The 27,970-nt window shown below is 47.2% G+C and overlaps 1 protein-coding gene across 1 annotated transcript in view; it reads right to left on the bottom strand.

Moving 5' to 3' along the window:
* Nucleotides 1–27,970, bottom strand: part of MCM6 (minichromosome maintenance complex component 6) — a 76,632-nt gene that overhangs the window by 34,248 nt on the left and 14,414 nt on the right. Inside the window, exons 4-5 of the mRNA XM_068132670.2 lie at nucleotides 26,608–26,857; nucleotides 6,914–7,079 (exon numbers count right to left, since the gene is read on the bottom strand). Coding sequence (XP_067988771.1) covers nucleotides 6,914–7,079; nucleotides 26,608–26,857 — 416 coding nt within the window. The remainder of the gene's footprint in view (nucleotides 1–6,913; nucleotides 7,080–26,607; nucleotides 26,858–27,970) is intronic.

The raw sequence follows: 27,970 nt of genomic DNA, 5'->3' as shown, positions 1-27,970 counted from the left end.
TGTCTGTGACCGCTGTTTCTCGACAACCACGGGTCCGATATACTTGAAACTTGCCAGGTATATTGCTGGGGACCTGAGGATGTGCCTTTTCAAGGTTTCATATTAATCGGACAAGTAGTTACCGAGCTATGGCGATTTCTTTACCAAACTCCGCAAGCCGTTCGCTTTGGACCAAACCATTTCATGTAAATAGAGGGGGGGGGATTGTCACCGTACTCGCAAGCCGTTCGCTTTGGACCAAACCATTTCATGTAAATAGAGGGGGGGGGGATTGTCACCGTACTCGCAAGCCGTTCGCTTTGGCTTTGCGAATGGACCAAACCATTTCATGTAAATAGAGGGGGGGGATTGTCACCGTACTTGCAAGCCGTTCGCTTTGGCTTTGCGAATGGACCAAACCATTTCATGTAAATAGAGGGGGGGGATATAATTTTAGATATATATATAGTACGGGCATGCCCTAGTATATATAATATATATATAATATATATATAATATATATATAATATATATATAATATATATATAATGTATATATAATGTATATATATATATATATATATATCTATATAATATATATATAATATATATTGTTATAGATCGCGGTTAGATGTTATAGACCGAGCGGTGGTGTAAGACCGCGACCTAACAAAACTCACCCGATTCACCCAGACTTTGGCCGTATCGCACCCCAGCTGCTCAATGAGGGAAAAGACGAAAACGACGCAAGGCAAAGAGGAAAACGAAGGCAAAGAAAGGTTTGGAAATACGACTGAATTTATTGACTATTTACACACAAGCAAAAAGAAAGCAGTCACGTTTATTTACAAGCACATAAGACGCAGGTGACACAGGGAAAATACTAGCTTATACAGACTTAATTAACCCAGGACAGAACAAACAAAAGACTCTGACTCACGCGGGGAATTGCAGGAGGTGGATGGCTGGAGGTGAACGCTTGGTGGAGCCAACGCGGAGCTTGGTGGAGCTGAACGCTTGGTGGAGCCAACGCGGAGCTTGGTGGAGCTGAACGCTTGGTGGAGCCAACGCGGAGCTTGGTGGAGCTGAACGCTTGGTGGAGCCAACGCGGAGCTTGGTGGAGCTGAACGCTTGGTGGAGCCAACGCGGAGCTTGGGGGATTGGTGTGACGGGTTCTTTCTCCTTCCTTAGTCCCACCCAGTCCAACAACTTCCTCTCTTGCTTCAGGACTCTTTCTCTCTCTTTCTTGGTCCCTCACTCTTTACCACCGACTCCTCACCGCAACCAACGCAACCACTTGACCACCACCTCTACTGACTGACTCTTCACCACTCTGCACTTGACGACCGACTCCCAACCAACTCAGACCAACTCAAAGTCCAACTCCAGGCCTTTCTGTCTTCTGCTCTCCTCTGTAAAAACGCATCTCCTTCTGGACACGCCCTTGCCTTGGGTTATATAGGCCCCCGCCCCTCAACCTTTGCGACCCTCCCCGATCGCTCTTCCTCCGCCCTCTCTAGCCGAACCCCTGGCTCATGGTTGGTCGAGTGGGGCGGGCTCACTCCTCCCCTCTATGACGAGGTGGAGACACGCCTTTCTTCCCCGACTCGAGCCTCGTGGTCAATGGCGGTTATTGGAGGGGAGGTAATATTGGCAATCGAGGGCTCAGCGGTGACGAGAGGGGATGTAATATGGAAATGGAGGTTTTGGGGATGGGAAGGAAAGGGAGATTTTGGGGATGGGAAGGAAAGGGAGATTTTGGGGATGGGAAGGAAGGGGGGATCTATTCTCTTTCACTGGTGCAATGGAGTATTTCAATTAATGGAAGACACAGCCTTACGCTAATACACATAATAAGGATATAACTGTCAACAGGGGTATTCTATTACTTGGCTGACGTGTATGCTTGTGGACTATGGGACGCCCTTTTGGTCTTTACACAGCTCCGGAGGCAGGAGGCACAGAATAAACAATAATCACAATAGTACAGCACACAATCAAAAAATATACAGTCCTCATATCCACAACAATATATAATATATATATAATGTATATATAATGTATATATAATGTATATATATATATATATATATATATATATATATATATATATATATATATATATATATATCTATCTATATATATATATATATATATATACATACATACATACAGTGAAACCTTGACTTACGAGTTTAATTCATTCTGTGACCGAGCTCGTAACTCAATTTGCTCGTTTCTCAAATTCAATTTCCCCATTAAAATGCATTGAAATGCTATTAATCCGTTCCAGCCCCCCAAAAACCACACCAATTTTTTTTGAAATATACAGTATATATAAAAATATCTCCCGCTTTATATTTCACCTGTATGCAGCATACAAGTTGGCAGGATGGCCTGGACAGGAGGTACGCACACTTGACTCTAAACTGTCCAGCCTGGGTTTGAATCCCGACCCAGCTATAACCTGTCATGTCGGTGTTTCACAGGCAGGGTGATTCATCAATGTGTGTACCGCTAAACTGGGCGCCCCGTTTGCATCCCATTAGTTGTTGGATGTTAAGGATCTCACCGTGTCTTCCACAAAGAGAAGGCGAGCTATCGCTGGCACTCTGAACAAGTTGTGGCCTGGCATGCTCTTCTCCTCTGCCGTTATATACGTCCTCCTCGGCATCTTTTTCCAGAAGAGCCCTGGCTCGTCACAGTTGAAGATTTGCTGGGGGATGTATCGTTCGGCTTCTATCAGTTCGGCAAAAGTTATAATAAAATCTTCAGCTGCCTTCACATCCGAGCTTGGTGCCTCACCATGCCTGACGACGGAGTGAATGCCGGTCCTCTTCTTAAAATTATCAAACCATCCCCGACTGGCTTTGAATGACTCTTCCGATGCCTCGTCCGTTGATGTTCCCGCCGTCTGCTGCACCAAATCCCCGTAAATGTCTCGGGCCTTCTCACACATGATGCTCTCGGTCACGGTATCTCCTGTGAGCTGCTTCTCCGTCAACCACACAAACAACAACTTCTCCATCTCCATGGACAGAGGTCCGGAGCTTTGAAATAATCGTAACGCCCTTGGCTGGCGTTATAGCCTTTATCGACTCCTTCTGCTTCAAAATCGTACATATCGTAGAAGTACTACGATCGTACTGCCTCGCCAAGTCGACAACACGCACACCTCGCTCATGTTTTTCGACGATTGCGTGTTTTATATCCAAGCACATCATCTTCTTCTTCTTCTCAGCACTGCCCTTGGCACTCAATTTCTTAGGACCCATGGTTAAAACTAAGAAATTTTCCAAAATAACAAAAATGCGAAAACAAAGCAGCAGCGATATACGGCAGAGATGCTTGCACGGCAAGATAACTACGTGACCTGAACGCTCGTTGGGCCACCTAGTGGCGGGTGGCGTAAGCTCGTAACTCAGATCTCGGCTCGCATCACAAAGCAAAAAACCGCCCGAGCGACGGCTCGTATCTCGGAAAACTCGTAAGTTGGTGCATTCGTAAGTCAAGGTTTCACTGTATATATTGTTACGGACACGACTTAGATGTTGCTTGACCGAGTGGAATGGCCGCCGTGTTCGCACAAGTTACCCGATTACACTCGAACGTTGGCCGAATCGCGCTATGCTAAATCAATGAAGGAAAGGACACAACGGCTGGGATTAAGGCAACGACACAAGGGGTACAGTTCTCAAGACCTCCGGAGGAGGATATAATATTGGTTATGCAGAACGGTTAGATTACACGACAAGAGGTAAAGCACAGCAAGATGGACACTTAGACACAGTCTTATCTTATTCCCGACAGACCACAGACAAACGGGACAAGACTGACTTACACGGGGATTGATGGCAGGGGAGGGCAGGCAGTCGATAGCTCAAGGTGCACCTTGGCTCAGGGGCAGAATCGACTCGGTCCGGTCCAGAGAGGCGGGGAGGTATTTCTCAGCGCTAGGAGGTGGCGTCCTTTCTTCTCCGTAGCTGAGGCGCATCTGACGTCACCTCCCTCTTCCTGCGCATGTCCAGCGGGGAGTGACACGCCCTCGGCTCGTTAGCTCCGCCCCAGATGGAATCGGTCCGCCGCTTCTTATTGGGTGCGGGGGGTTACCGGGCTCCGCCCTTGACGAGGAGCTGACAGTGAGCCCCTGCGTGGTAACCCCGTCGGAGCACATGTTCAATGGCGGCTAACCAAGCCGGAGTGAGGACGCACACTCCCCGCGCCGCCGCCGCTCCGCCGCCGCTGTTGTTGTTGTTGGTGTTGTTGTTCCATGAGGAAGAGATGCGGGGAGGTATTGGGAGGTCCTAAACTTACTAATGGTGCCATACAATCACATTCTGGTGCAACGAAGAGTCAGAATTAATGGAAACGAGTCCTTAACTGACATAGACTAAGAATAACTAGCAAGATGTCCTATAGTTGTCTACGTGAGATGCGGTGAACCTGGGCACGGCATTTAATGGGGGAAAAAGGGGAAGGTCGGGGCTACAGAGTGTTGTTTACAGACAATGGGACTAGGGAATGGGGGATTGGGGATGGTTGGGGAGTATTGGGGAAATAGGGGAATATTTACAAGCGGATATGGATGGAGGCCAAATCCCATATCCGCAACAATATATATATATGGCTAATTCCATATTTGTGTAGTCCAACAGTGAATTATGATTTTCCGAATATCCCATATAATCTCACATGAGTTTCATATCATTATTCTGGTGGAGCAGCAATTGGGTGTTCCAATGTGTAAATGGAAAAGCATTATCAATACTAACATTTTACCATAATCTTAAAAGAAGTGTTGGTGTCCCCGTATTTTTTTTTCATTTTCTTTGTGACTTACAATATAAATATATTATTTTGAAATGGAACTTCACTGCTGTTCTTGAATTCATGTATTTTTCATTGCAAATAAAAACATTAATAATTAACAACAATTTTTGTATAGTTGTATAGTATCATGTGTTTATCATTTTGTGTGCCGTTGGTTTAACAATTATGACTCACAACGTAAATCTTCGTGTCCCCCAGTTTTACGTATGAAACTGTCATTTCTATGAAGTGTAAATTCAAAATAAGTAGCCATGAGGGGGAAATGATAAATATATTCATGAGATTAGTCATTCCACAAAATGATGATTAAGCATTTGGATAACATAGTGGCATGTTGAAGAAGAAATTACGAACACTCGTGAAGAGGTTGGAAATCGCGTCCCCCGACAGTTTTTACGTTGTGAATTTTCCCATATAAAACTATCACATCAGATAAGCTCCGAGTTTCATGAAACCACCCCTTGTAGAATTCCCGGATGCTGTTGTTTTTGAACGGTGCAGACGACGGCGCAAAACTGGAGGCGCACATGGGTAGTGAAATGTTCCTTCATGTAGTCCCCCTTGTACTTTCCCACTCGCACTCCCATTTCCCACTCGCACAAAGTAGTGCGAGTGGGAATACCAATTTACGCTGTGTTGGGCACTTTGGCTGTAACCATCACATGCAACTCAGCCCAGGTTTTGGAAAGCCAAGCAAACCTACTTCGCGATGACATGGCTGACTGAAATTTGAGTGCAAGTTCTCGGTTTGATTAATTATTTGCCGAATTTTCATCGATATTGATAGATTCTCAACATGTACACTGCACAGCAAAAACCAGAAGGAAGCGAAGATTGTCGTGTCCCATGTTTACGCTGTGAGTGTCTTGATAATCCGGAAGCCGGCCTTCACGGCAAAGTTACAAATTGAAATCGATTCTTGAAAGACGAAGGGCAGTGGTTAATATGGTTATTATGATAAGTTAATATATGGTTAATATATTAAGCCTGACCCATGACCATTCAAATGATTTTCCACTCAATAGAGACCGTTGTGTGAATATGAATATGAATGATCGTTTTTAAGGCCATTTTCCCCGCTAGAGCGGGGGCAATAGAGACCATTGTGTGTGGAATAGTTTTTCAAATTTCTGAAAATATAAGTATTTTACTACAACTAAATTACATGTTCATGCATATCTAATTGATTTGAAATTTTGGACCTAATGTCACATGTTGGACCCCACAAATATGGAATTAGACATGAAATATACAGTCACATGAAAAAGTAAGTACACCCCATGTACAGTTTTGACTTTTTCAACATATTTCAACATACAGCTATTTGATCTTCATTTCAACAATATTGATAGATAAAGGTGATATAATATAACAAATATCATGAAACTTTTACATTTTGTAGTCCATTGTATAATTTAAATAAACATAAATGCAAATTTCGCGTGTGGAAAAAGTAAGTAAAAAAGTAAAAAAAAAAAATATATATACTCTTCTCACAAGCCTGGTGTTGGCTTAGCGGTTAGGGTGCCGGCTTGGGATCCTAGGATCCTGGGTTCAAATCCCGGTCGATTGCTAAATTAACACCAGGGGGGTTGACTCAGCCTGTCATCCTTCTGAGGTCGGCAAATTGAGTACCAGCTTGCTGGGATGAATGATCCCGGTATGTACCCCGGTTTATAATAGGTACACCGTATCCCTGCGCATCGTAAGAGGCGACTAAGGGTTGGCGCCAGGAAGGGCATCCGGCCATAAAAACATTGCCTCAAACAGGGAACCATGATCGTCATGGGGCCCGCAAGGCTAACCCCTGCTCTAGCGGGGAAAATGGCCTTAAAAAAAGAAAAAAGAAGATCATTCATTCATATTCTTCTCACAATCTGAAAAACACCAGTCTTAAAGCCTCTCAAAAATGAGAACAAACCCTCAGAACATGACAAGGTCCCCACCTTCAGGGGGAGCAAGACAAAGTCTTCTTGAGTGAAACACCTTAAGAACACAAACTTCGTAAAACCCCCAAAACATGACAACTCCATGGAGGCCAATCACACAGTAATACCACAATCTCAAAAAGCTACCTCAGAAGAACAATTGAGGTTCGTGCCCACCTGGGAGTGAGAGCTGAGCGATATCAGGTACCACAATCAAGGTACCGGTGAAATCACAGCGATCCCCAGCCTGTGCCACCTCCACGGCCTCAGCACGTACCACCACCTCGACGCTGCGCGGGATACTGCCCCGCGGCAGCTCTGCTTGAGTCTCCTGGATCCGAACCTGTGCCGGCAAGCAATTGGGAAACCATCATATTGGCTTCAATATAATGGATCAGATAAAAATTGACCAACAAAACCGGTCTGGTGGCCGATGGGAGTGTGCATCATTGGGCTTTTCATGCAAGTATAGCTTAATAATATTGTGTGTGTGTGTGTGTATGTGTGTGTATATATACTGAAACGCAAAAGAAACTTACCACCTTTGAAACCTTTAAATATCAACAATAACACTGCGTGTAGTAAATGTGTGAACTTATTTGTGGACAATAGTGTCCTCACTGTCAGACAAAACGGTCACGGATGGTCACTTGAACCTTCAATGGTCACTTCATAGCACAGCTGTTGAACAGCCGTTTTGACTGTCAGTGATTAGCCAAGGGGTACGGGATGATTTTAATGAGCTGCACGTGATGTCTTGATATTGGCTTTAAAAAGGCCAGTGCAAAATGGGCATTTTGACCGAAACATTTGACCATTTTGACCATTTTGACCAATTTGACCAATTTCAAAAAGACCGAAAACGCAAAAGAAACTTACCACTTGTTTGAAATGTAATAAAATTGTAACAGTTCAAAATAAAACAAACCAACCATTGCTAATTGAAACATTGGCATTTTATTGATGACATGTCAAGTTTTTGACCAAGATACACCATCTCATCAGTTTGTTCTACAGTACAGAACAGCACAGGGTGCAATGTCAGTCCCCTTTCAATAGCGTGTATGGCCACCATTGTTTTGGATACAGGCAGTGCATCGTCGGCGTATACTGCCTACCAGTCTTTGGATGGATTGCTGCTGGATTCTGTCCCACTCAGTCCTCAATGTCTGAAGCAGCTCTGCCCGTGTCCTGGCCCTGCCAACTACGCGTCTCCCAAGCTCATCCCACAGGTGCTCTATGGGATTCAGGTCAGGGGAGAGCGCAGGCCACTGCATGGTGTTGATGTTCTCGCCTTGGAGAAATGCAGTGGTAAAGCGAGCAGCATGGGGACGAGCGTTGTCATGCTGAAAGGTTCTCAGTTCTGGGTGGTCTAGCAGGAATGGCAGCAGATGAGGTCGCAGGATGTTATCCACATACCGCTGGGCGTTAAGATTCCCATCCACAACCACCAGTGGCATCCTGTACCGGCCTGATATGGCGGCCCACACCATCACACTTGGGCCACCCCACCTGTTGGCTTGACGCACGCAACAATCGGCATATCGCTCGCCAGTTCTTCTCCAGACACGCTCACGCCCATCAGGACTGTCCACACAGAACCTTGACTCATCGCTGAAAGCGACCTCGTTCCACTGCGCCAAGGTCCACCGCTGATGCTGCTGGCACCATCTCTGATGGTTGCGGCGATGGGCAACTGTCATCACGGGGCCTTTGTATGGTCTTCTGGCAGTCAGACCATAGTCATGCAGTCGTCTTCGTGCAGTATCATTGGAGATCCGTGGGTTTGCACGGCCCGGAGTTTCTGCCGCAGTGCGGGATGCTGGATGGAATCGATCCCGCAGGTGACTTCGGACCATCTGCCTGTCCTGCCTTGCAGTGGTAACTCTTGGCCTCCCTGATCGAGGTCTGTCATCTGCAGAGTTGTGGAGGGTGTCTCTGTCCACCAGGGCCGATATCGTCGGTTGTGAACAGCCAAGGCGACGTGCCACCTCACGGTAGCTCAGTCCGCCTTGCAGCATGCCCAGGGCACGCTGCCGTTGATCCCTTGACAATCGTGGCATGTTGATTGAAATGCCCATTTTGCACTGGCCTTTTTAAAGCCAATATCAAGACATCACATGCAGCTCATTAAAATCATCCCGTACCCCTTGGCTAATCAATGACAGTCAAAACGGCTGTTCAACAGCTGTGCTATGAAGTGACCATTGAAGGTTCAAGTGACCATCCGTGACCGTTTTGTCTGACAGCGAGGACACTATTGTCCACAAATAAGTTCACACATTTACTACACGCAGTGTTATTGTTGATATTTAAAGGTTTCAAAGGTGGTAAGTTTCTTTTGCGTTTCAGTATATATATATATATATATATATATATATATATATATATATATATATATATATATATCTTTGACCTTTGGGAGATGGGGATATTTACAGGGAATTATTTACAAGGCTTATTATTTTACAAGTGAAGGTTCTATAAACCGTAACCACTGCAACTATATATATATATATAGTATATATATATAGTTACGGTTTTTAGAACCTTCACTTGTAAAATAATAAGCCTTGTAAATAATTCCCTGTAAATATCCCCATCTCCCAAAGGTCAAAGATTGCACCCTAGATAGGCCACAAGCAACACGTAGGACACCATAGAAACCTCTTCAGTTATGTCCTTAATATGTGTTTAGTTAAGGATCTGTTCCCAATAGTTGAATCTACATTGCATTAATGAAATAAGAGTAGGCCCCAAAGTTCCCTTCAAAAGAGGTGCGAGTGGTTTTCTATCTCCCCACAAGACGCCATTGCCCATGTGCTTCATCACGGAGAAGAAGGGGGAGGAGTCCTCAGAGCTCCAGGAATAAGGCGTGGCCCCATCAACGCACCATCAAGGGGCGGAGTCGGTGAGCCCTCACGACCAATCAGGGCCGAGGCGAGCTCACCGGTGGGTGTATCCTAAAAGCCGCGGCTTGATACGCAAAAACCCAATATAAGCGCTGCGCGCGGACTACTTGAGGAGTGGTTGGGAAGGAGTGGTGAGGAGAGAGTCGTGAGTGGGTCGTGAGCCAGGAGGCAAGAGAGGCGTGAGCCAGAGAGAAGGGACGGGTCGGAGACGAGTGAGGAAGCCCGAAGTACGAGTGGAGAGAAAAGCAATATACCCTCCCAGATTTGACAACCCCGCCGAGTAAGGTCCGCTCGCGTGCAACCAATATCATCAGCGCTGCCTGCCGGGTTCGCCGCGAAGCTGGAGCGTGGATCGGGGCCGGAGCCTGGACGGATCCCATCACCCGAACCCTCTGCTTGGACCCTTCTCCTCCTACCATCCCTACCATTACCAACTCCCGTGTAAGTCTGTTTGTTCTGTTCTGGGTTTGTTAAGTAAGATTGTGTAGTTTAAGCTTGCCCGGTGTATCTGCTTCTTCCTCTTCTTGTATATGCCCTTCTTTCATTTCCTCTTCGGGTTTCGTGTACATAATTCATAAATATCTGTTCTTCCTTTACTTTGGTTTCCTCTCATCCGATCGCTTTCGTGATTTCCTCAATTGAGTACCTGCGGCGCGATTTGGCAGAACCGCTCAGAATCGGGCTAGTCTTTTTGTTAACGGCCCGAGTCGCAGCTCACTTCGCTCGGCGCATCCATTAACGTTGCGGCTCGGATGGAAATTATCTCCTCGCTTACGGTCGGTCCTAGTAAGCAGGTATTTGGGACTTCATTGACCAATGACCCTGGCTACTACCGACCGGAAGTGACGTCATAGTTTCCAGGATCGGAGACGGCCAGCTTAAAGGACGAGGGGACTAACCCCCCCCCCCCCCTTGGTAACGGGAGTGCCGTACCCAGAATCCGCAACAATATATATATATTATATATATACTAGCGGGGTCACCCGTGGGAATCCCACGGGCATGGATGTGTGTGACATTTCGACATATTGAGTTCGATGCTGCACCTGCACATTCAGTTATATAAAATGGTTTAAAAAACTTTCTTCTGATATTTGTGATTTATTTCAAACAAACTGTATTTCCCATCTACACGGGCATGTATTCCTATTAACGTTATGTAAAGTACATAAATTGTGTGGATTACATCATTTGTGGATGTGATCAATTGCCAGTAACCATCTTATATAACTGAATGTGCAGGCGCAGCATGTAACTCAATATGTCGAAATGTCACACACATCCATGCCCGTGGGATTCCCGCATGGATGTGTATGGCGAATTTTAAATATATGTCGACTGTTATTTTAGGCGGTGTATTTTCGTTTATCATCATGGCGCGATTTAAAAAAATATATCTCTGCATTTTCCTCTCCAATACCTCCTCACACTTTACACACACACCGGCCCATGTTTACATATACACACACACACACATATACACCCACACACATATACACATACACACACACGTACATCGACACACATGCACACACACACACACACACACACACACACACACACACACACGTACAGACACATATACACATATGCACATATGCAAATATGTATACACATATGTATCCACATATACACATATATACACATATATACATCTCCACACACACACACACACACACACACACACACACACACACACACACACACACACACACACACAAAAACAGACACACACACACACACGTACAGACACATATACACACAAACACACACACACAGACATGTATATACACATACAACAACAACATGCATTTTAAGGCCATTTTCCCTGCTAGAGCGGGGGTTAGCCTACATACACATACACACACATATATATACACACACACACACATATTCACGCGCGCACACACACACACACACACACACACACACACACACACACACACACGTACACACACGTACACATGTCCCACATGTATATATCCCACATCCCACATGTATATACATGTTTAAAGTGTACGTGCCCTTCCCCCCTCCCCCGCCCGGCAACGCTGGGTACTTCTGCTGGTAACGAATAAAATAAAAACGAAGAAATAGGTGGAATTGGCTGAAATTCGCTCGGTGAATTCACGCGGTGTATTCGGTTCGGCTCGGTTCACTCGGTTTAAAGAAAAAGCGATAATGTCGACATGTTGCTGTCTGTGTCATGTTGGGCGGTGTATGATACTCGTTGGCTGTTGGGCGGTGTATGATACTTGTTGGCTGTTGGGCGGTGTTGTGCGGTGATATGGTGTATTTTAAAAAATATATCTCTGCATTTTCCCGCGTTGGTGACACCGAGTCGTTCTTCATCGATCGTCTCATTCATTTTGGAAATGGAAGTTTCCACGCAACGCATGAATTGTCACGATCCTCAAGAGGAATTTGTCTCGTAATCATCAAATGATAAATGGCAAGTAAATTATATTGTGGAAAATTAAAGATTTCAAATAAACCTATTTAAAGTGTATGCGCACATAACTAATAAAAAAAACGAAGAAATATCTCTCGGTAATTTCCTGAAACATATTTTACTTCCGGCTAATATGTTGAATGAAATAAAAACGAAGAAATATATGTCGGCATCATTGTTGACGTTTTTGTGACGACTATCATCAAACGAAATAGTAATATATTGTTGCGAATATGGAATTTGGCCTCCATATCCGCTTGTAAATATTCCCCTATTTTCTCCAATACTCCCCAACTTTCCCCGATCCCCCATTCCCTAGTCCCATTGCATGTAAATAACAATCAGTAGAGCCGACCTTCCCCTTATTCCCCCATTAAATGTCGTGCCCAGGTCCACCGCACCACACGTAGACAACTTTCGGACATCTTCCTAGTTATTCTTATTCTATGTCAGTTAAGGCCTCGTCTCCATTAATTATGACTCTTCGTTGCACCAGAATGTGATTATATGGCATCAGTAGTGAGTTTAGGACCTTTCCCATACCTCCTTCCATCTTCTTCCCCAACAATTACAACAACAACAGAGGAGATGGCGGCGGAGCGGGGGAGGATGCGTCCTCACACCGGCTCGATTAGCGCCATAGACCATGCGCTCCACGGGGTTACCACGAAGGGGCTCCTTGTCAGCTCCTCGTCAAGGGCGGAGCCTGGTAAACCCCCCGCACGCACCCAATGAGAAGCAACGTGCCGATTCCACGAGGCGGAGCTAACGAGCCGAGGGCGTGTCACTCCCCGCCGGATATACGCGGCCCCGCGCCGGATGTGACGAGAGATGCGCACCCAGCTTGGAGAAGGAAAGCCACCTGCGAGCGCTGAGAGAGATGCGCACCCAGCTTGGAGAAGGAAAGCCACCTGCGAGCGCTGAGTCAGATGCGCCCCAGCTTGAGCAGACAAGACGCCATCCGAGCGCTGCGACCTCCCCGCATCTCTGGACCGGACCGAGTCGATTCTGACCTTTGAGCCCAGGTGCACCTGGAGCCATCGCTACCCGCCTGTCCTTTCCATCAACCCCCGTGTGAGTCAGCCTTGTCCCGTTTACCTGTCGTCTGTCCGGGGTTAATATAAGAGTGTGTCTAAGTGCTTGTCTTTCTATGCTGTCCCTCTTGTAGTTGTAATCTAACCTTCCGCCTTAATATAACCTCCTCCGGAGGTCTTGAGAACTGAACCCCTGGTGTCGTATTGTGTTATTGTAATCCAGCCGGGTGTCTTCTTTTTCTTATTGAGCCAGCATAGCGCGACTAGTCAACGTTCGGGCACAATCGGGTAACTTGTGCAGACGTGGTCATACCAATAAACCGCTCGGTAAATAACATCCAAGCCACGTCTGTAACAATTGGTGTCGAGGAGTGGAATTCGAACCCGGGACTAAATTAGTTAGGCCCAAATTTTGGGAGGGAAAATCGGTTCGGAGCGCGTACTGCGCTCGACAAAATCGAGCCGGAGCGCGTTTCCCGCGCGAAATTATAACGGCGAAATTTGTATTTGTTTTACGAAACTCGAATTTTGCAAGTCGCGCTATGGCGGATCAACACGGCTGGGGTCCGGTTAGGGAGAGTGAAGCAGGGTCGGTCCAGGACCAAATTGAGGGACATGAGGGACATGAGGAGAGCGAAACAGCGGGGGTAGCAGACGCGCGAAATGGCGCCTCGCACATAGCTACGGCGGCCGCACCCGCTGCACAAGTGGGAGGGATGGCCCAGATGCAGGTCCTCATGGAGCAATTTATGGCGCAAATGCAGGCGTCCCTCAAACTGCAGAGTAACCAATTGGGGAACCGGATGGATGCTCAGGGTGAGCGATTGGAGGGCCAAATGAGGGTTGATAGTGGGCGAATGGAGGGGCCAAATGGGGGTAATGGGAAACCAAATGGGGGTAATGAGGGACGAAGCGAGGGGTACCAGTGAGAAGTTAGACAATAATTTTGAGGGGTTAGACAACGGGATAAAAGAAGTGAAAAATGGGTTAACGGGGGTAGAAAACAGAATGGCCGCTCAAGAGAATCAAATGGAAGGGATGCAAAAGGGGTTAGAGGGGGTAGAAAATAGAATGGCTGCCCAGGAGAATCAGATAGAGGGAGTGAAAAATGGGTTAGAGGGGTTAGAAAATAGTATGGAAGGCAAATTGAGGGACATGAGGGACCAAGCGGAAAGGGAAGTTAAACAAATGGAGCAGCAGATAGAGGGGGTCAGAATGGGGGTAGAAACCAAACTGGATGCTCACAGGGAGGAAATGCAGCAGATGAGGGTGGCATCTGGGCAGGAGATGCAAGTGATGGGAGAGGAGATCAGAGGAGGAGTGAGTGAGGAGGTCGGAGGAGTGCGCGAGGAGGTGAGGCACTGTAAGGAGCACATGGAGAAGGAGGTGAGAAAGGGGACTGTAAAGTTACAAGGGGGCATAGAGGACCTGACGCAGGAGGTGGAGCAGCTGACGGTGGGACAGACGGAGTTAGTGGAGCAGGTTCAAAGGAACACTGCGGTATTAGGAGGTTTAAAGGCGACACAGAAAGAACTAAAAGATGACTTGGTAGCGACGAAGAGGGAATGTCAGATGGTACGTGAGGGACTGACAACGAGGTTGGACGAGGTCATAGAGGTAATGGAGACGAAGGACCGGCAGGTGAGGACGCACCTGGAAACGGTCAAGGTAGCCTTAGAGGATGAGCTTGAGGAGACGTACCGGGGAATAAAAGAGGTGAGGCACAAATTAGAAGAAGTGGAAGAAGGGGTGAGCGAAATTAAGAAGCGACGGAGAGGGGATAACAAAGAGATAAAAGAGGAGATAAAAGAATTGGTCCAAAGTCTGTGTTTGGATCGTGATGTGCTCGTTAACCGGATGAGGGATTCGCAGGTGATGGAGGAGAAGCGAAGAGGAAGAGGACCCGGTGTAAGTGGTGACCAATATGGTCGTGCGTATGATGCGCCAGGTGATTTAAGAGGCTTGGGGTTCGAGATGGACCCGGGTGTTCGTGAGAGGCCACTGGTGAAGTGTGCGACAGGTCTGGTGTGCGAAAGAGGAGGTGTGCGAGAAAGTCCGACTCTGGGGTGTGTGAGGAAAAAGTGCGTGCCAAGGAGTGAGGGTGCTGGCGAGAGTGAGTCGGTCGTAGCGCGTGTGCGAGGGAGCACATGGAAGCGTGGTGTGGTGAGTGTTACAGAGGGTGTGACGGGAGAGTGTGCGCGAGAAAGGTGTGTGACGGACAGGTGCATGAGGAAAGAGTGCGCTGTCAGAAGTAAGGAAGAGTGTCCACCTGTGGTGAGTGTTACAGAGGGTGTAACGGGAGAGTGTGCGCGAGAAAGGTGTGTGACGGACAGGTGCATGGGGAAAGACTGCGCTGTCAAGAGTAAGGGTGAGTGCGCTGTCAAGAATGGAGGTGAAAGTAGTGAGAGTGACAAGGAGCGTGAGTTAGTTGTGACAGGTGAGCGAGGATGTACACCTGGGATGGAAGGATGCACACCTGGAATGGTAGAGCGTGAGTGGGAATGCACGCTGGAGTTGGTGGTGAGGCACGTGGATGGGTGTGCGAATGAGGGCACACCTGTGATTGTCACAGAGGAGGTGACAGAGGAGGGGGCGCGAAGAGGTGTGTTGGTGTGGTGTGCTACCAACGGATGTGTGCCAAAGTGTTCGGTGGTCAGGTGTGTGACCAAGGCTGTGAGTGGAATGGGTGTGCCTGGGTGTGTAAGGAACGGTACAAGGAGCATGGAAACGGCTGGAGGTGTGAGCAAGGAACGGGCTGCGGGGTGTAAGCAAGCAGGTGAAGCATCGACGGTGACCGGGTTAAAGGTTAGGTCGACTTTTAGCCGAAGCGGGCCCTCGGTGCGTGCCGGGTTTCGCGTGCCGCGAGAACCAGCGGGGATCCGAGCCACGGCGGGTTCGAAAGGACCGCCGTGCGCGATCCGTGCTGGGCCTCGCTTTGAACGTCCGTGCTCCACTAGGCGGAGCGGGCGGCCCGATAGAAAGAGTCGTCATGGCGACCACTTTTTGTTGAGGAATTCCGGCAGGTCGAGATCGGGACATTGGATGGTTCCGTGCCGAGAAGGTGCGTGGGATCTCGGGCCGGGTAAACCTCCTTCCCTGCACCGAGTGCCGGACGTGTCCAGCCGCTGGCACAAAACAACCAGCATCCATTGCTTGGCTTTACGAAGCCGGGCTTTGGACAGGGATTGGCGCACCGAGAGGTATTAGTGAGTCGACTGGGTGATGAGGTTAGTGTTTTGGACCCAAAATTAGAGAAAAACAAAATTTGATGATTGGCAAGGGATTGGCAGTAGTGATTGGCAGATGATGGGCAGTGATTGGCAAATTTTTAATTTGTTGAAATTTGATGTGCAAAATTGGTAGTGAGAGACCCCCGATGTGGTGGGATGGCAAATCCACCATCCTTCCCATGTGGGGGCAAAGGAGCAATAGCTTATGGGGTGTATGGCAGTGAAAACTAGCCCGGGAGGGTTAGGATATAACGGTAGGGATCTAGAGAAGATGACCTTAGGTGACGTTAAGTTTAGTTAGTGACTGATACCTGTAGTGGGGACGCAGGTAGATTAGTGTGGATGATAATGACGTGGGAGCGCAATAGTTTAAAGGGACGACTGGGAAGCGCAAGTTTCAGAAGGGAGTAGTTAGCTGAGATGATGCCGTGTTTGTGAGAATTGAACAAGTGTGATTGCACAGGTGTGCAACTGGACAGGTGTGTGGAGCAGTGTATGAGTAGTGAGTGTTGTGGATCAGCGCGAATGCGCTTGGGGAGAGAAGGGTGCAGGTGGCACCAGGTGTGAGAGCACAGGTGTGCAGGTACAGGTGTGTGGAGAGAGTTGGAGTGAGTGGTACGGAGTGGTGTGCATGGTGCGAAGGTGTGGATGGGGGAAGAGTGGACCCCTTTCACGAATACCCGGGGCGGGTAGTGTAAGTGTTAGGTAGAGGGTACAGGTAAATTGTGGTTGGATATTGGCATTTGTGGTGCGGTTGCAGAATGGTATTGTGGATGGGTGCATTAGTGTTGTGGAAATGGCTGGGCGTGTAGCCTGTTAGTGTGTGTAGTTGGTTGGGCACTCCACCACTGTGAGGATGTCGGCCAGGTGAGGCCGCAGGTGGGCTCTGGGAGCCGGTAGTTGTGAGTGGGTGCCTGAGGATCCCGGGTGTGGATCGGGCAGCCCAGTGCCAGAGAGGGCACGGAGTGGGGAGAGAGCCAGAGGGCCTTCCCCTGGTAGTTAGGTTAGGGTAAGGAGCAGGTAAGCTCGGAGGCAACTGCAGTGGTGGAGGTGTGCAGGTGGGTAGACCCACTGGGAGAGGTACACGTCGCAGCCCAGAAATTGTACGAGGGCACCGGGAGATGAATCGGGGGAGTGAGACCCCAAATTGAAGAGCACCACAGTTTGGCCAATGGGAATTGGTTTTTAGAACCCATAGTGTAAGAGGGCCAATGGTTTGGCCGGAGAAAGACCCCGGGTAGTGTAAAGTTGTTAAAGTCATTTAGGAAATAGTTAGGATTGAAGAACCTGTCGCACCATACGCAGCCACTTACCTGTGATGATGATGACTCCACACCTGTGTTTTCTTTGTTTTGTGCAGGAAATGAGAATTGCTGTGAGGATTTGTGAGACGCATCACGACGTGGATGAGACATTGGGGTGATTCCATCTCTCCCTCCCTAGGAGGGACTGATGTTGAATTGGTAATGGCAAATTTTGATGTTGAGTTGGAGATGGCAAATTTTGATGAGAGTTGAAAATGGCAAATTTGATTGGTTAGGAGGGAGAGAAGACGAATTTGGTATATGGGAGGAACGGGGAAGACAGTAGGGATGTTTGTTGATTTGTAAAGTAGATGTTTATGGGTAGTGTTGTGTTGTGTGGATACAGTAAGGGGTAAGGGAGGGGCCATGTAGGTTACCTGGTGGGGGGGGGGGGGGGGGGCGTACGATAGGAACGTACCTGTCTCACCTGGTTCCCATGTGCCCCCAGTGTGCATCACCTTACATTGCGTGCACTTTTGCGCCCTTACCACCTTACTCACTTGTCTGCTTCTTTTGTCTCCCACCTCCGAGGATCTGGCTTTGGGGTAGAGAGAGAGGAGAGAGAGGTGCTGGCTGCGCAGTTGTGGGCCTGCACTTTCGCTGTTTGCTGCCGGGATCGATACACCATATGGACCGCAATGTTTGTGGCCACCCACAATGGACCGCAGTTCGTTTGCGGCCAAGCACCACCCGGGGATGGACCTATGGGTCAACGTGGCACCTATGCCATACAGGTGAACCACTAATAGTTAACACCACCAAGTGCACCACAAGAAGAGCAAGAGACACCTGCAGGGTTAGGGGTTGTCGAATTTATTTTTATTCCAATGAACAATGGTGACTGCACCGATTGGTGGTGGGGTGGTGCTGTTGATGCTCGGGAAGGGTGCTCTGCACGTTATTAAAGGCCGTCGGCCACAGAGCACTCGTGGGTTGGTGTATCGATGTTGGCAAGCGCGCTCTCTCTATGCATAACATCTGCATGTGTTCCTCCAAAAACAGGTCCTGGATCGTAGTGTAAATAGCAGCGTAGTCTTGTAAATAATGCTCCCTACCGGCTGTATGTTTAGTTTGAGAATTCTTTCCGGATTCAGTTATCCTGTGGGTGTGTTTCTGTGAGGAGAAGGGTGCAACGTCGCAGGGGGACATATTTACTCATTTGTGAATATCTGTAAAACTGTCGCACTCAGGGTAGAGTTAATAGTAGAGGGAACTACATTGCGTGCCACACTAAAGTAGGTAAAAATTTATCGGGTCGGGACGCCCCGAGGGTAGAGAAGGGTGCAATGTTGCGAATATGGAATTTGGCCTCCATATCCGCTTGTAAATATTCCCCTATTTTCTCCAATACTCCCCAACTTTCCCCGATCCCCCATTCCCTAGTCCCATTGCATGTAAATAACAATCAGTAGAGCCGACCTTCCCCTTATTCCCCCATTAAATGTCGTGCCCAGGTCCACCGCACCACACGTAGACAACTTTCGGACATCTTCCTAGTTATTCTTATTCTATGTCAGTTAAGGCCTCGTCTCCATTAATTATGACTCTTCGTTGCACCAGAATGTGATTATATGGCATCAGTAGTGAGTTTAGGACCTTTCCCATACCTCCTTCCATCTTCTTCCCCAACAATTACAACAACAACAGAGGAGATGGCGGCGGAGCGGGGGAGGATGCGTCCTCACACCGGCTCGATTAGCGCCATAGACCATGCGCTCCACGGGGTTACCACGAAGGGGCTCCTTGTCAGCTCCTCGTCAAGGGCGGAGCCTGGTAAACCCCCCGCACGCACCCAATGAGAAGCAACGTGCCGATTCCACGAGGCGGAGCTAACGAGCCGAGGGCGTGTCACTCCCCGCCGGATATACGCGGCCCCGCGCCGGATGTGACGAGAGATGCGCACCCAGCTTGGAGAAGGAAAGCCACCTGCGAGCGCTGAGAGAGATGCGCACCCAGCTTGGAGAAGGAAAGCCACCTGCGAGCGCTGAGTCAGATGCGCCCCAGCTTGAGCAGACAAGACGCCATCCGAGCGCTGCGACCTCCCCGCATCTCTGGACCGGACCGAGTCGATTCTGACCTTTGAGCCCAGGTGCACCTGGAGCCATCGCTACCCGCCTGTCCTTTCCATCAACCCCCGTGTGAGTCAGCCTTGTCCCGTTTACCTGTCGTCTGTCCGGGGTTAATATAAGAGTGTGTCTAAGTGCTTGTCTTTCTATGCTGTCCCTCTTGTAGTTGTAATCTAACCTTCCGCCTTAATATAACCTCCTCCGGAGGTCTTGAGAACTGAACCCCTGGTGTCGTATTGTGTTATTGTAATCCAGCCGGGTGTCTTCTTTTTCTTATTGAGCCAGCATAGCGCGACTAGTCAACGTTCGGGCACAATCGGGTAACTTGTGCAGACGTGGTCATACCAATAAACCGCTCGGTAAATAACATCCAAGCCACGTCTGTAACAATATCATAACGGAAAAGCAAAAGCGAATTTTTAATATATATCGACACATTGCCGGCGGTGTCATGTTGGGCGGTGTATGATACACCATGACGCGATTTTAAAAAATATATCTCTGCATTTTCCCGCGTGTGTGGATTGTTCTCAATTATTGCTGACACTGAGTCTAAAAGTAAAACCATCGATAAAAATGAAATCATATGGTGAGTTAGATTGGAGATAAAGGCGTGAGAGAGACTCAATGGCCTTGAAGTTACAGGCCTTTGAGAATTCATTTCGTTCTATAAACGGCAACTTTCATCGGATTTTCTTCCCGTTTTTTTTCAACCGAGTCTAAAACTATGTTAGCGACTGTGAAAAATGAAATGATTTATCGAATTTGATTTGAAATAAAACTGGGGGAGAGCAAGACACCACGGGCCTACAAAACAGGACTCAAAGCTATGCGAGTTAATAAAATGGTGGATATTTGTTTATAGCCACTCCCAGAATGGGTGGAGCTATGGGTGGAGCTACTCTGCAAACCGAGTAAGCCACACCCCGGACAGACACCCAACAGATAGACAGACAGACAGACAGAATCATCTACGGCTATTATATATATATATATATATATATATATATATATATATATATATATATATATATATATATATATATATATATATATATATATATATATATATACTGAAACGCAAAAGAAACTTACCACCTTTGAAACCTTTAAATATCAACAATAACACTGCGTGTAGTAAATGTGTGAACTTATTTGTGGACAATAGTGTCCTCACTGTCAGACAAGACGGTCACGGATGGTCACTTGAACCTTCAATGGTCACTTCATAGCACAGCTGTTGAACAGCCGTTTTGACTGTCAGTGATTAGCCAAGGGGTACGTGATGATTTTAATGAGCTGCACGTGATGTCTTGATATTGGCTTTAAAAAGGCCAGTGCAAAATGGGCATTTCAATCAACATGCCACGATTGTCAAGGGATCAACGGCAGCGTGCCCTGGGCATGCTGCAAGGCGGACTGAGCTACCGTGAGGTGGCACGTCGCCTTGGCTGTTCACACCAGACAATATCGGCCCTGGTGGACAGAGACACCCTCCACAACTCTGCAGATGACAGACCTCGATCAGGGAGGCCAAGAGTCACCACTGCAAGGCAGGACAGGCAGATGGTCCGAAGTCACCTGCGGGATCGATTCCGTCCAGAATCCCGCACTGCGGCAGAAACTCCGGGGCGTGCAATCCCACGGATCTCCAACGATACTGCACGAAGACGACTGCATGACTATGGTCTGACTGCCAGAAGACCATACAGAGGCCCCGTGATGACGGCTGCCCATCGCCGCAACCGACAGAGATGGTGCCAGCAGCATCAGCGGTGGACCTTGGCGCAGTGGAACGAGGTCGCTTTCAGCGATGAGTCAAGGTTCTGTGTGGACAGTCCTGATGGGCACCATCTCTGGTGGCCAAGGTCCACCGCTGATGCTGCTGGCACCATCTCTGTCGGTTACGGCGATGGGCAGCCGTCATCACGGGGCCTCTGTATGGTCTTCTGGCAGTCAGACCATAGTCATGCAGTCGTCTTCGTGCAGTATCATTGGAGATCCGTGGGTTTGCACGCCCCGGAGTTTCTGCCGCAGTGCGGGATGCTGGACGGAATCGATCCCACAGGTGACTTCGGACCATCTGCCTGTCTTGCCTTGCAGTGGTGACTCTTGGCCTCCCTGATCGAGGTCTGTCATCTGCAGAGTTGTGGAGGGTGTCTCTGTCCACCAGGGCCGATATCGTCTGGTGTGAACAGCCAAGGCGACGTGCCACCTCACGGTAGCTCAGTCCGCCTTGCAGCATGCCCAGGGCATGCTGGCGTTGATCCCTTGACAATCGTGGCATGTTGATTGAAATGCCCATTTTGCACTGGCCTTTTTAAAGCCAATATCAAGACATCACGTGCAGCTCATTAAAATCATCCAGTACCCCTTGGCTAATCACTGACAGTCAAAACGGCTGTTCAACAGCTGTGCTATGAAGTGACCATTGAAGGTTCAAGTGACCATCCGTGACCGTTTTGTCTGACAGTGAGGACACTATTGTCCACAAATAAGTTCACACATTTACTACACGCAGTGTTATTGTTGATATTTAAAGGTTTCAAAGGTGGTAAGTTTCTTTTGCGTTTCAGTATATATAGCCCTTTGCCTATGGATACAAGGTGCAGAGAGAAAGAGAGAGAATGAGGTGGATGATGGATGGGGAGAGTGAAAAACAGCTACACGGAAAGGTATAAAACTTTAATAGAAACTTTTGAAAAGATTGAACTATCATTATATTTCGTGTGTGTGTGTGTGTGTGTGTGTGTGTGTGTGTGTGTGTGTGTGTGTGTCGTGAGGAGTGAGGATTGAGGATTTGAATCCGATCTTCAGCAAATCAAATCTCACTTTTGATTTAGGATTGTAGAGAACGAGGGATAGATCCCCTGAGTGTCAAAGCTGAAAGTGTCATTTCAAAGCGGTTTATAGTGGTTTGGTGAAGAATTCGGTTTCACGAGAATTTAGCTTCAACTTCCTACATATCAACCACTCCTGCACATCATCAAGGTATTTGGAGATAAAAGTGAGCACAAGCAGCGTCATCAGGTCTGGTCGTGTCAATGATTGCAGATAACTGATTATTATCATCATCATCATATGCAGACTGCTGAGGATTGAGGAAGTCATTCAGAATGGCAAAATCAGATAACTCTTCTGATGGAGTCTTTTCAATGAATTTTCCTAGAAAAGGCAAATTTGAGACAGGCCTCTAGTTCCTCAATTATTCCTTGACCAAAGAAGGCTTCTTCAAAAGTGGAGTAGTAACAGAGGATCTCAGAGTTCCATGAAGGACACCAGTGGACAAAGACAAAACATAAAATTTGTGACAGTACAGGAAGTACGACAGGGATTTGTCTCCTTACGAGCCCAGTTGGTATTGGGTCAGAAACAGGTCTTTTATGGACAGTTACTATTTATTCTCCTCAACTATTCCTCTTTTTTATACAAAGCCAAGGCTTGTGGAAGAGCCAGAACCTGACTGGATCAGTAAGTAACAGAACAAAAGGAACGGAAGAAAGGGGTGCACTAACGGTGGAGTTTCAGGATAAAACAAGCATTCTGAGTATTGCGCTGCAATACATGTCCCCTACCGGCAGTCTGTCGTCCGGAAAACTGTTGGGGAAATTACCAAGGGTTATTTATCCACAGGTTCTGAATCGTTCCCAATCGCTAATTACCTCAGGACGGGCTCACCTGTGATTCGCACTCGGGACTTCGATTTATACACCTTGCAGACAGGTCAGCAGAAGCACGAGAAAATACGTTGTTGATAAAGAACCTTTCGAGTCGCTAAATATCAGTAATTTATTATATTTTCCGGTTCACGATCAATGATCGATGCGTATATATATGTTGCTCGGCTCGGCTCCGCCAAGAATAACTCTTCTGAGTGTGGCAGCTACATTCAAATGTAAGGTGTGCACAGAGGGAGCTGCAGATGGAGGAAATGTTGAGTTGGATCTTGGAGACGGCGTGAAGCTGGAGGGTGTGAAAACATTTTGCTACCTCGGAGACATGCTGAATGGAGAAGGTGGATCAGACTCGGCAACGGTTGCTAGAGTGAGATGTGCATGGAAGAAGTTTTGGGAACTGAGTGGCATGCTGATGAGGAGGGGAGTGTCGTTGAAGCTGAAGGGAAAGGTGTATGCTGCATGTGTGAGAAGTGTTATGATTTATGGGAGCGAGACATGGGTAATGAACGTAGAGCAGCAACGAAGGCTGGAAAGGGTGGAAATGCGAATGGTTCGATGGATGTGCGGAGTATCGTTGAGAGAGAGGAAGACAAATGATGAATTGCGAAAGATGATGGAAATAGAGCCTGTGATTGATGCTGTGAAGAGGAACAGGTTGAGATGGTTTGGTCATGTGTTGAGGAAGGATGAAAGTGACTGGTTGAGAAGAGTGATGGAAATGAATGTAGAAGGAAGTAGAGGACGGGGAAGACCGAGAAAGACTTGGGCTAAAGATGGTGGAAGAAGAAATGCGGGCAAGGGGGTTAACAAGGACAGATGCAGAAAATGGGGCAAGATGAAGAAGATCGTCATGGGGACCGCAAGGCTAACCCCTGCTCTAGCAGGGAAAATGGCCTTAAAATGCATGTTGTTGTTGTGTTGTTGGCTTGGCTCCGCCCCTCCGGAAAGCGCGCGCTGTGTTGCGCTGTTGACGTTTGCGAGACAAGGCTGAGGGCGCACGGTGCGGCTTGAGGAGAACTCTAGAATAAACATGAGATATCCATTTTAAAAATATTTTCGTTTTATTAACGATATCTGCCAAACCACGTGCCCTATCGCAAATTCCAAAAGGACATTTTAGTAGACTGACATGCTGAACAGATCTGTGGTTTCCCCTTGATTGGATAAAAAATGAGGGAGGAGCTCGGTTTTAAAGGTTCATGCTTAAAAACGTCATAACTCTGAAACCATGTGAGGCATGACGTCATGCTCGTTGAATTTTGTTCGTCATGGGTATGCGATTCTGCCTGCAAAGTTTGGCCTCGATCTGTTCAGCCGTTGCAGAGAAAAAGGGGTTTTCGTGTTTTCACAAAAACCAATATGGCGGCCGAACCACGTGACCTGTGATGTCATAATTACCATTAAAATATTCTACAGACCGAGTCCCTCATATGGTGAAAATTTGATCTCAATCGGTCCAATTATTGCAGAGAAAATCTTTTTAAAAGGAAATTAAAACTTAAAATGGCACTGAGTTAAGGATCATCAGAATTCCCAAAGTTCAAAGTGCCATAACTTTGTCAAAAATGATCGAAACGTCGTGAAGTTCGAACTTGATCTGTAACTTATCATGAGGAAACCATGTACCAAGTTTGAAATCATTAGCATTAAGCGTTAAGAAAAAAAGTCCGGAAAACTGTTCTTTTTCTTTGCGTGACGGACTGACGGATTGACAGACTGACAGACTGACAAACGGAGGGACAGAGTGCAAACCTATAGTCCCCTCTGGTGTACACCGGTAGGGGACTAATAAAGGGAAACTAACTCGGCCAAATAAGGGATATGGGGAGGAAAGGACGCATGAGGTGGACAAGATGGACAAAGAAGCAAAATCTCAGGAAGGAAAAATAAACTGGAAATTTGAAAAGAGGTGAGCTTAGCGGGATGATAGATGATATGAGTTAACGGGGGTATGAAAGATAATAGTTTTGGATTGGGATTATCGAGTTAGTGAACAGCTGTCTTGAAGACGAATGGGTCATTCGCAGAGGTCTTAGACCTCTGCATTTGTCTGCATTTGCTGGACCTCTGATGCGATGGGACATGTATGTGAATTCATGTCTGTGTCCTGCCAGTGATTACACTCGTACGTGTCCTCACCCCAACCCGAGCCTGAGATAACTGTAAAAATAAACCTCTCCACCCAACCCCTCATGCCCCCCACCCCCATCACTCCACTCCAAACATAAACAAACTCAGATTTATCTACATCAACACAAGATTAACTGCCATGAAAGCAAAGTTATAAATAAGACCAAATGTGTTTTAAACTTCATAAACTACAAACTGATGTGCTCGAGACTGACGAGCAAACGGACAATTATTGGGAACAAACTTCTCACAGGGTTACTCCAGTCTCTGCGGTGTTTTTGTCCAAGTTCACTCTGGGTCCCCAGTTTATAACCCACATGGATTTAAAATAAGCTTTTAATAACAAGGACTCCAAGAGTGTTAGCAGCGAAGGAAAGTCAAGGAATGCAGCTAAGAGCGCCAGAATAAATGTGCAGGTGAGGGTCAAAGATCAACCAACCAAGTGTCAAGGGATCTGCTGATGCCACAAGCACAAAGATTGGTTTGATGGGGAAAAGCGAGATTATTAAAGGTTTAATGTGCGGTGGATCCGCAGTCTGGATAGAAAATGTCCATCCATTGCTGAATCTGCAGAAAGAGTTAATCTTTGTGGAATGTGCAGAACAGAAACCAAGCGAATCGTCGGAGATCAGGAATGTTCAAGGAGGATATTTAGTGGGTTCTGTGATTGCATCAATGATGGAAAACAATTACCTCCTGTCAAACATCAAATTATTCGAAGGGGAGGATGGGAGAAGAGTTTTTAACTTGCTTTGCTGAAAACGCAATGTGCCAAGTGGTTTTGCTTGTAGAAATAAATAAATAAATAAATGGCTTGGATCTGGTTAAAACAGGAACTTGGCCTCTCTTTAGCACAAACATTTCAAACATTGGCTCCTGAAAAGAACATACACAATCAAGGAAGCAACAAATGAAACCTCATCGAGCTGTGTGATGAGCAGTCAAAAGGCCGGGGAAGGATCCTGATGTTGTAACAACTCGTGAGGGAAAACAAAACACCCGTCACGTTAAAAATCAAGGAAAAACTCAATGCACCTTCCCGGTTCCTAAACGATCACAGACGCACCTTCTGAAAGTCCACGAAGCGTGACTTGTTGGTGTCGAGCATGAAGTTCCGACGGTTGGAGCACACCGGGTTACGACAGATGGCGGGCTGCGTGTACTTGAACTGCTGCTCCACGTCTCGCACCACCGTCTGACAGTCGAGGCACATGAAAGTGCCAGAAACAAGCTCTGGGTGAACCGGGTGTGTGCGAACCACTTGCCCACTGATGCGCAGCAGCGAACCGATACGTGCGGTCGTCAGCTCACGGATCCTATTTAGACAAAAAGGAGGAAAGGAGCAAAATATTAGAAAAATACAGAGAAGGGGGACACAAGGAAGAATGAGAGCAAGGGGAAGGGAAGGACACAGTGGGGTGAACGAGCAGGATGCAAGCCCAGCACAGTAAGAGGCCTGAAAGAAGAGGAAGGGAAAAGTGGCATTTACGATTTACTACTCATATCTATCTATAATTCCACTAATCTCTGTGTGTATGTTTGTTTGTACGTTTGTTTGTTTGTTTGTATGTCTGTGACCGCTGTTTCTCGACAACTACCGGTCCGATATACTTGAAACTTGCCAGGTATATTGCTGGGGACCCGAGGATGTGCCTTTTCAAGGTTTCATATTAATCGGACAATTACTTACCGAGCTATGTCCAAAAAACGATTCAACCAATCAGAGAGCAGCGAGCTATCGCGTGTGCCGAACGTGGCGGACACACTCTGCCTCGGATGGCACATTTGAGAGCGTATTCATTTATTTCACGTTTGCAAACTATGTTGCCGTTAAACTATGTTTTAAAACTAATAAAAACTAATTTGCGATTCATCGTAACTGCGATATACGACCTTCCGGACAGTGAGGACTGCACTTCCGGCATCCAATCACAGAACGCGTTATTGCGTAGGCGTGGCCGATGTGAGAGCGAGCTGATGCTGAGCCCAGCGCGTGCGCCATTACGGTACGTAATTCGATTTCTTCCGGAGAAAATAATAATTTCTCGATTTCTTATGCGCATTATTTCTCCCAATTCAGTCAGAGCGAAGGGCGGAAGCGAAGAGCGTTGTTTTTTTTGTTTACGGGCGTACGGGCGGGGTAGAGCGTACGGGTAGCGTTTTTGTTTTTTTTTGGCACATTTGAGAGCGTATTCATTTATTTCACGTTGGCAAACTATGTTGCCGCTATGTTGGCGTTAAACTATGTTTTAAAACTAATTAAAACTAATTTGCGATTCTTTCGCTTTCCTGCGCATTTGTGCACGCTATGGCGATTTCTTTACCAAACTCCGCTAGCCGTTAGCTTTGGACCAAACCATTTCATGTAAATAGAGGGGGGGGGATTGTCACCGTACTCGCAAGCCGTTAGCTTTGGACCAAACCATTGC

The sequence above is a fragment of the Myxine glutinosa genome, chromosome 12 (assembly GCF_964187855.1).
Source record: "Myxine glutinosa chromosome 12, kmMyxGlut1.1, whole genome shotgun sequence".
Taxonomy (NCBI): Eukaryota; Metazoa; Chordata; class Myxini; order Myxiniformes; family Myxinidae; genus Myxine; species Myxine glutinosa.
The sequence above is the reverse complement of the archived record's forward strand: the minus strand, read 5'-3'. Positions and strand labels throughout refer to the sequence as shown.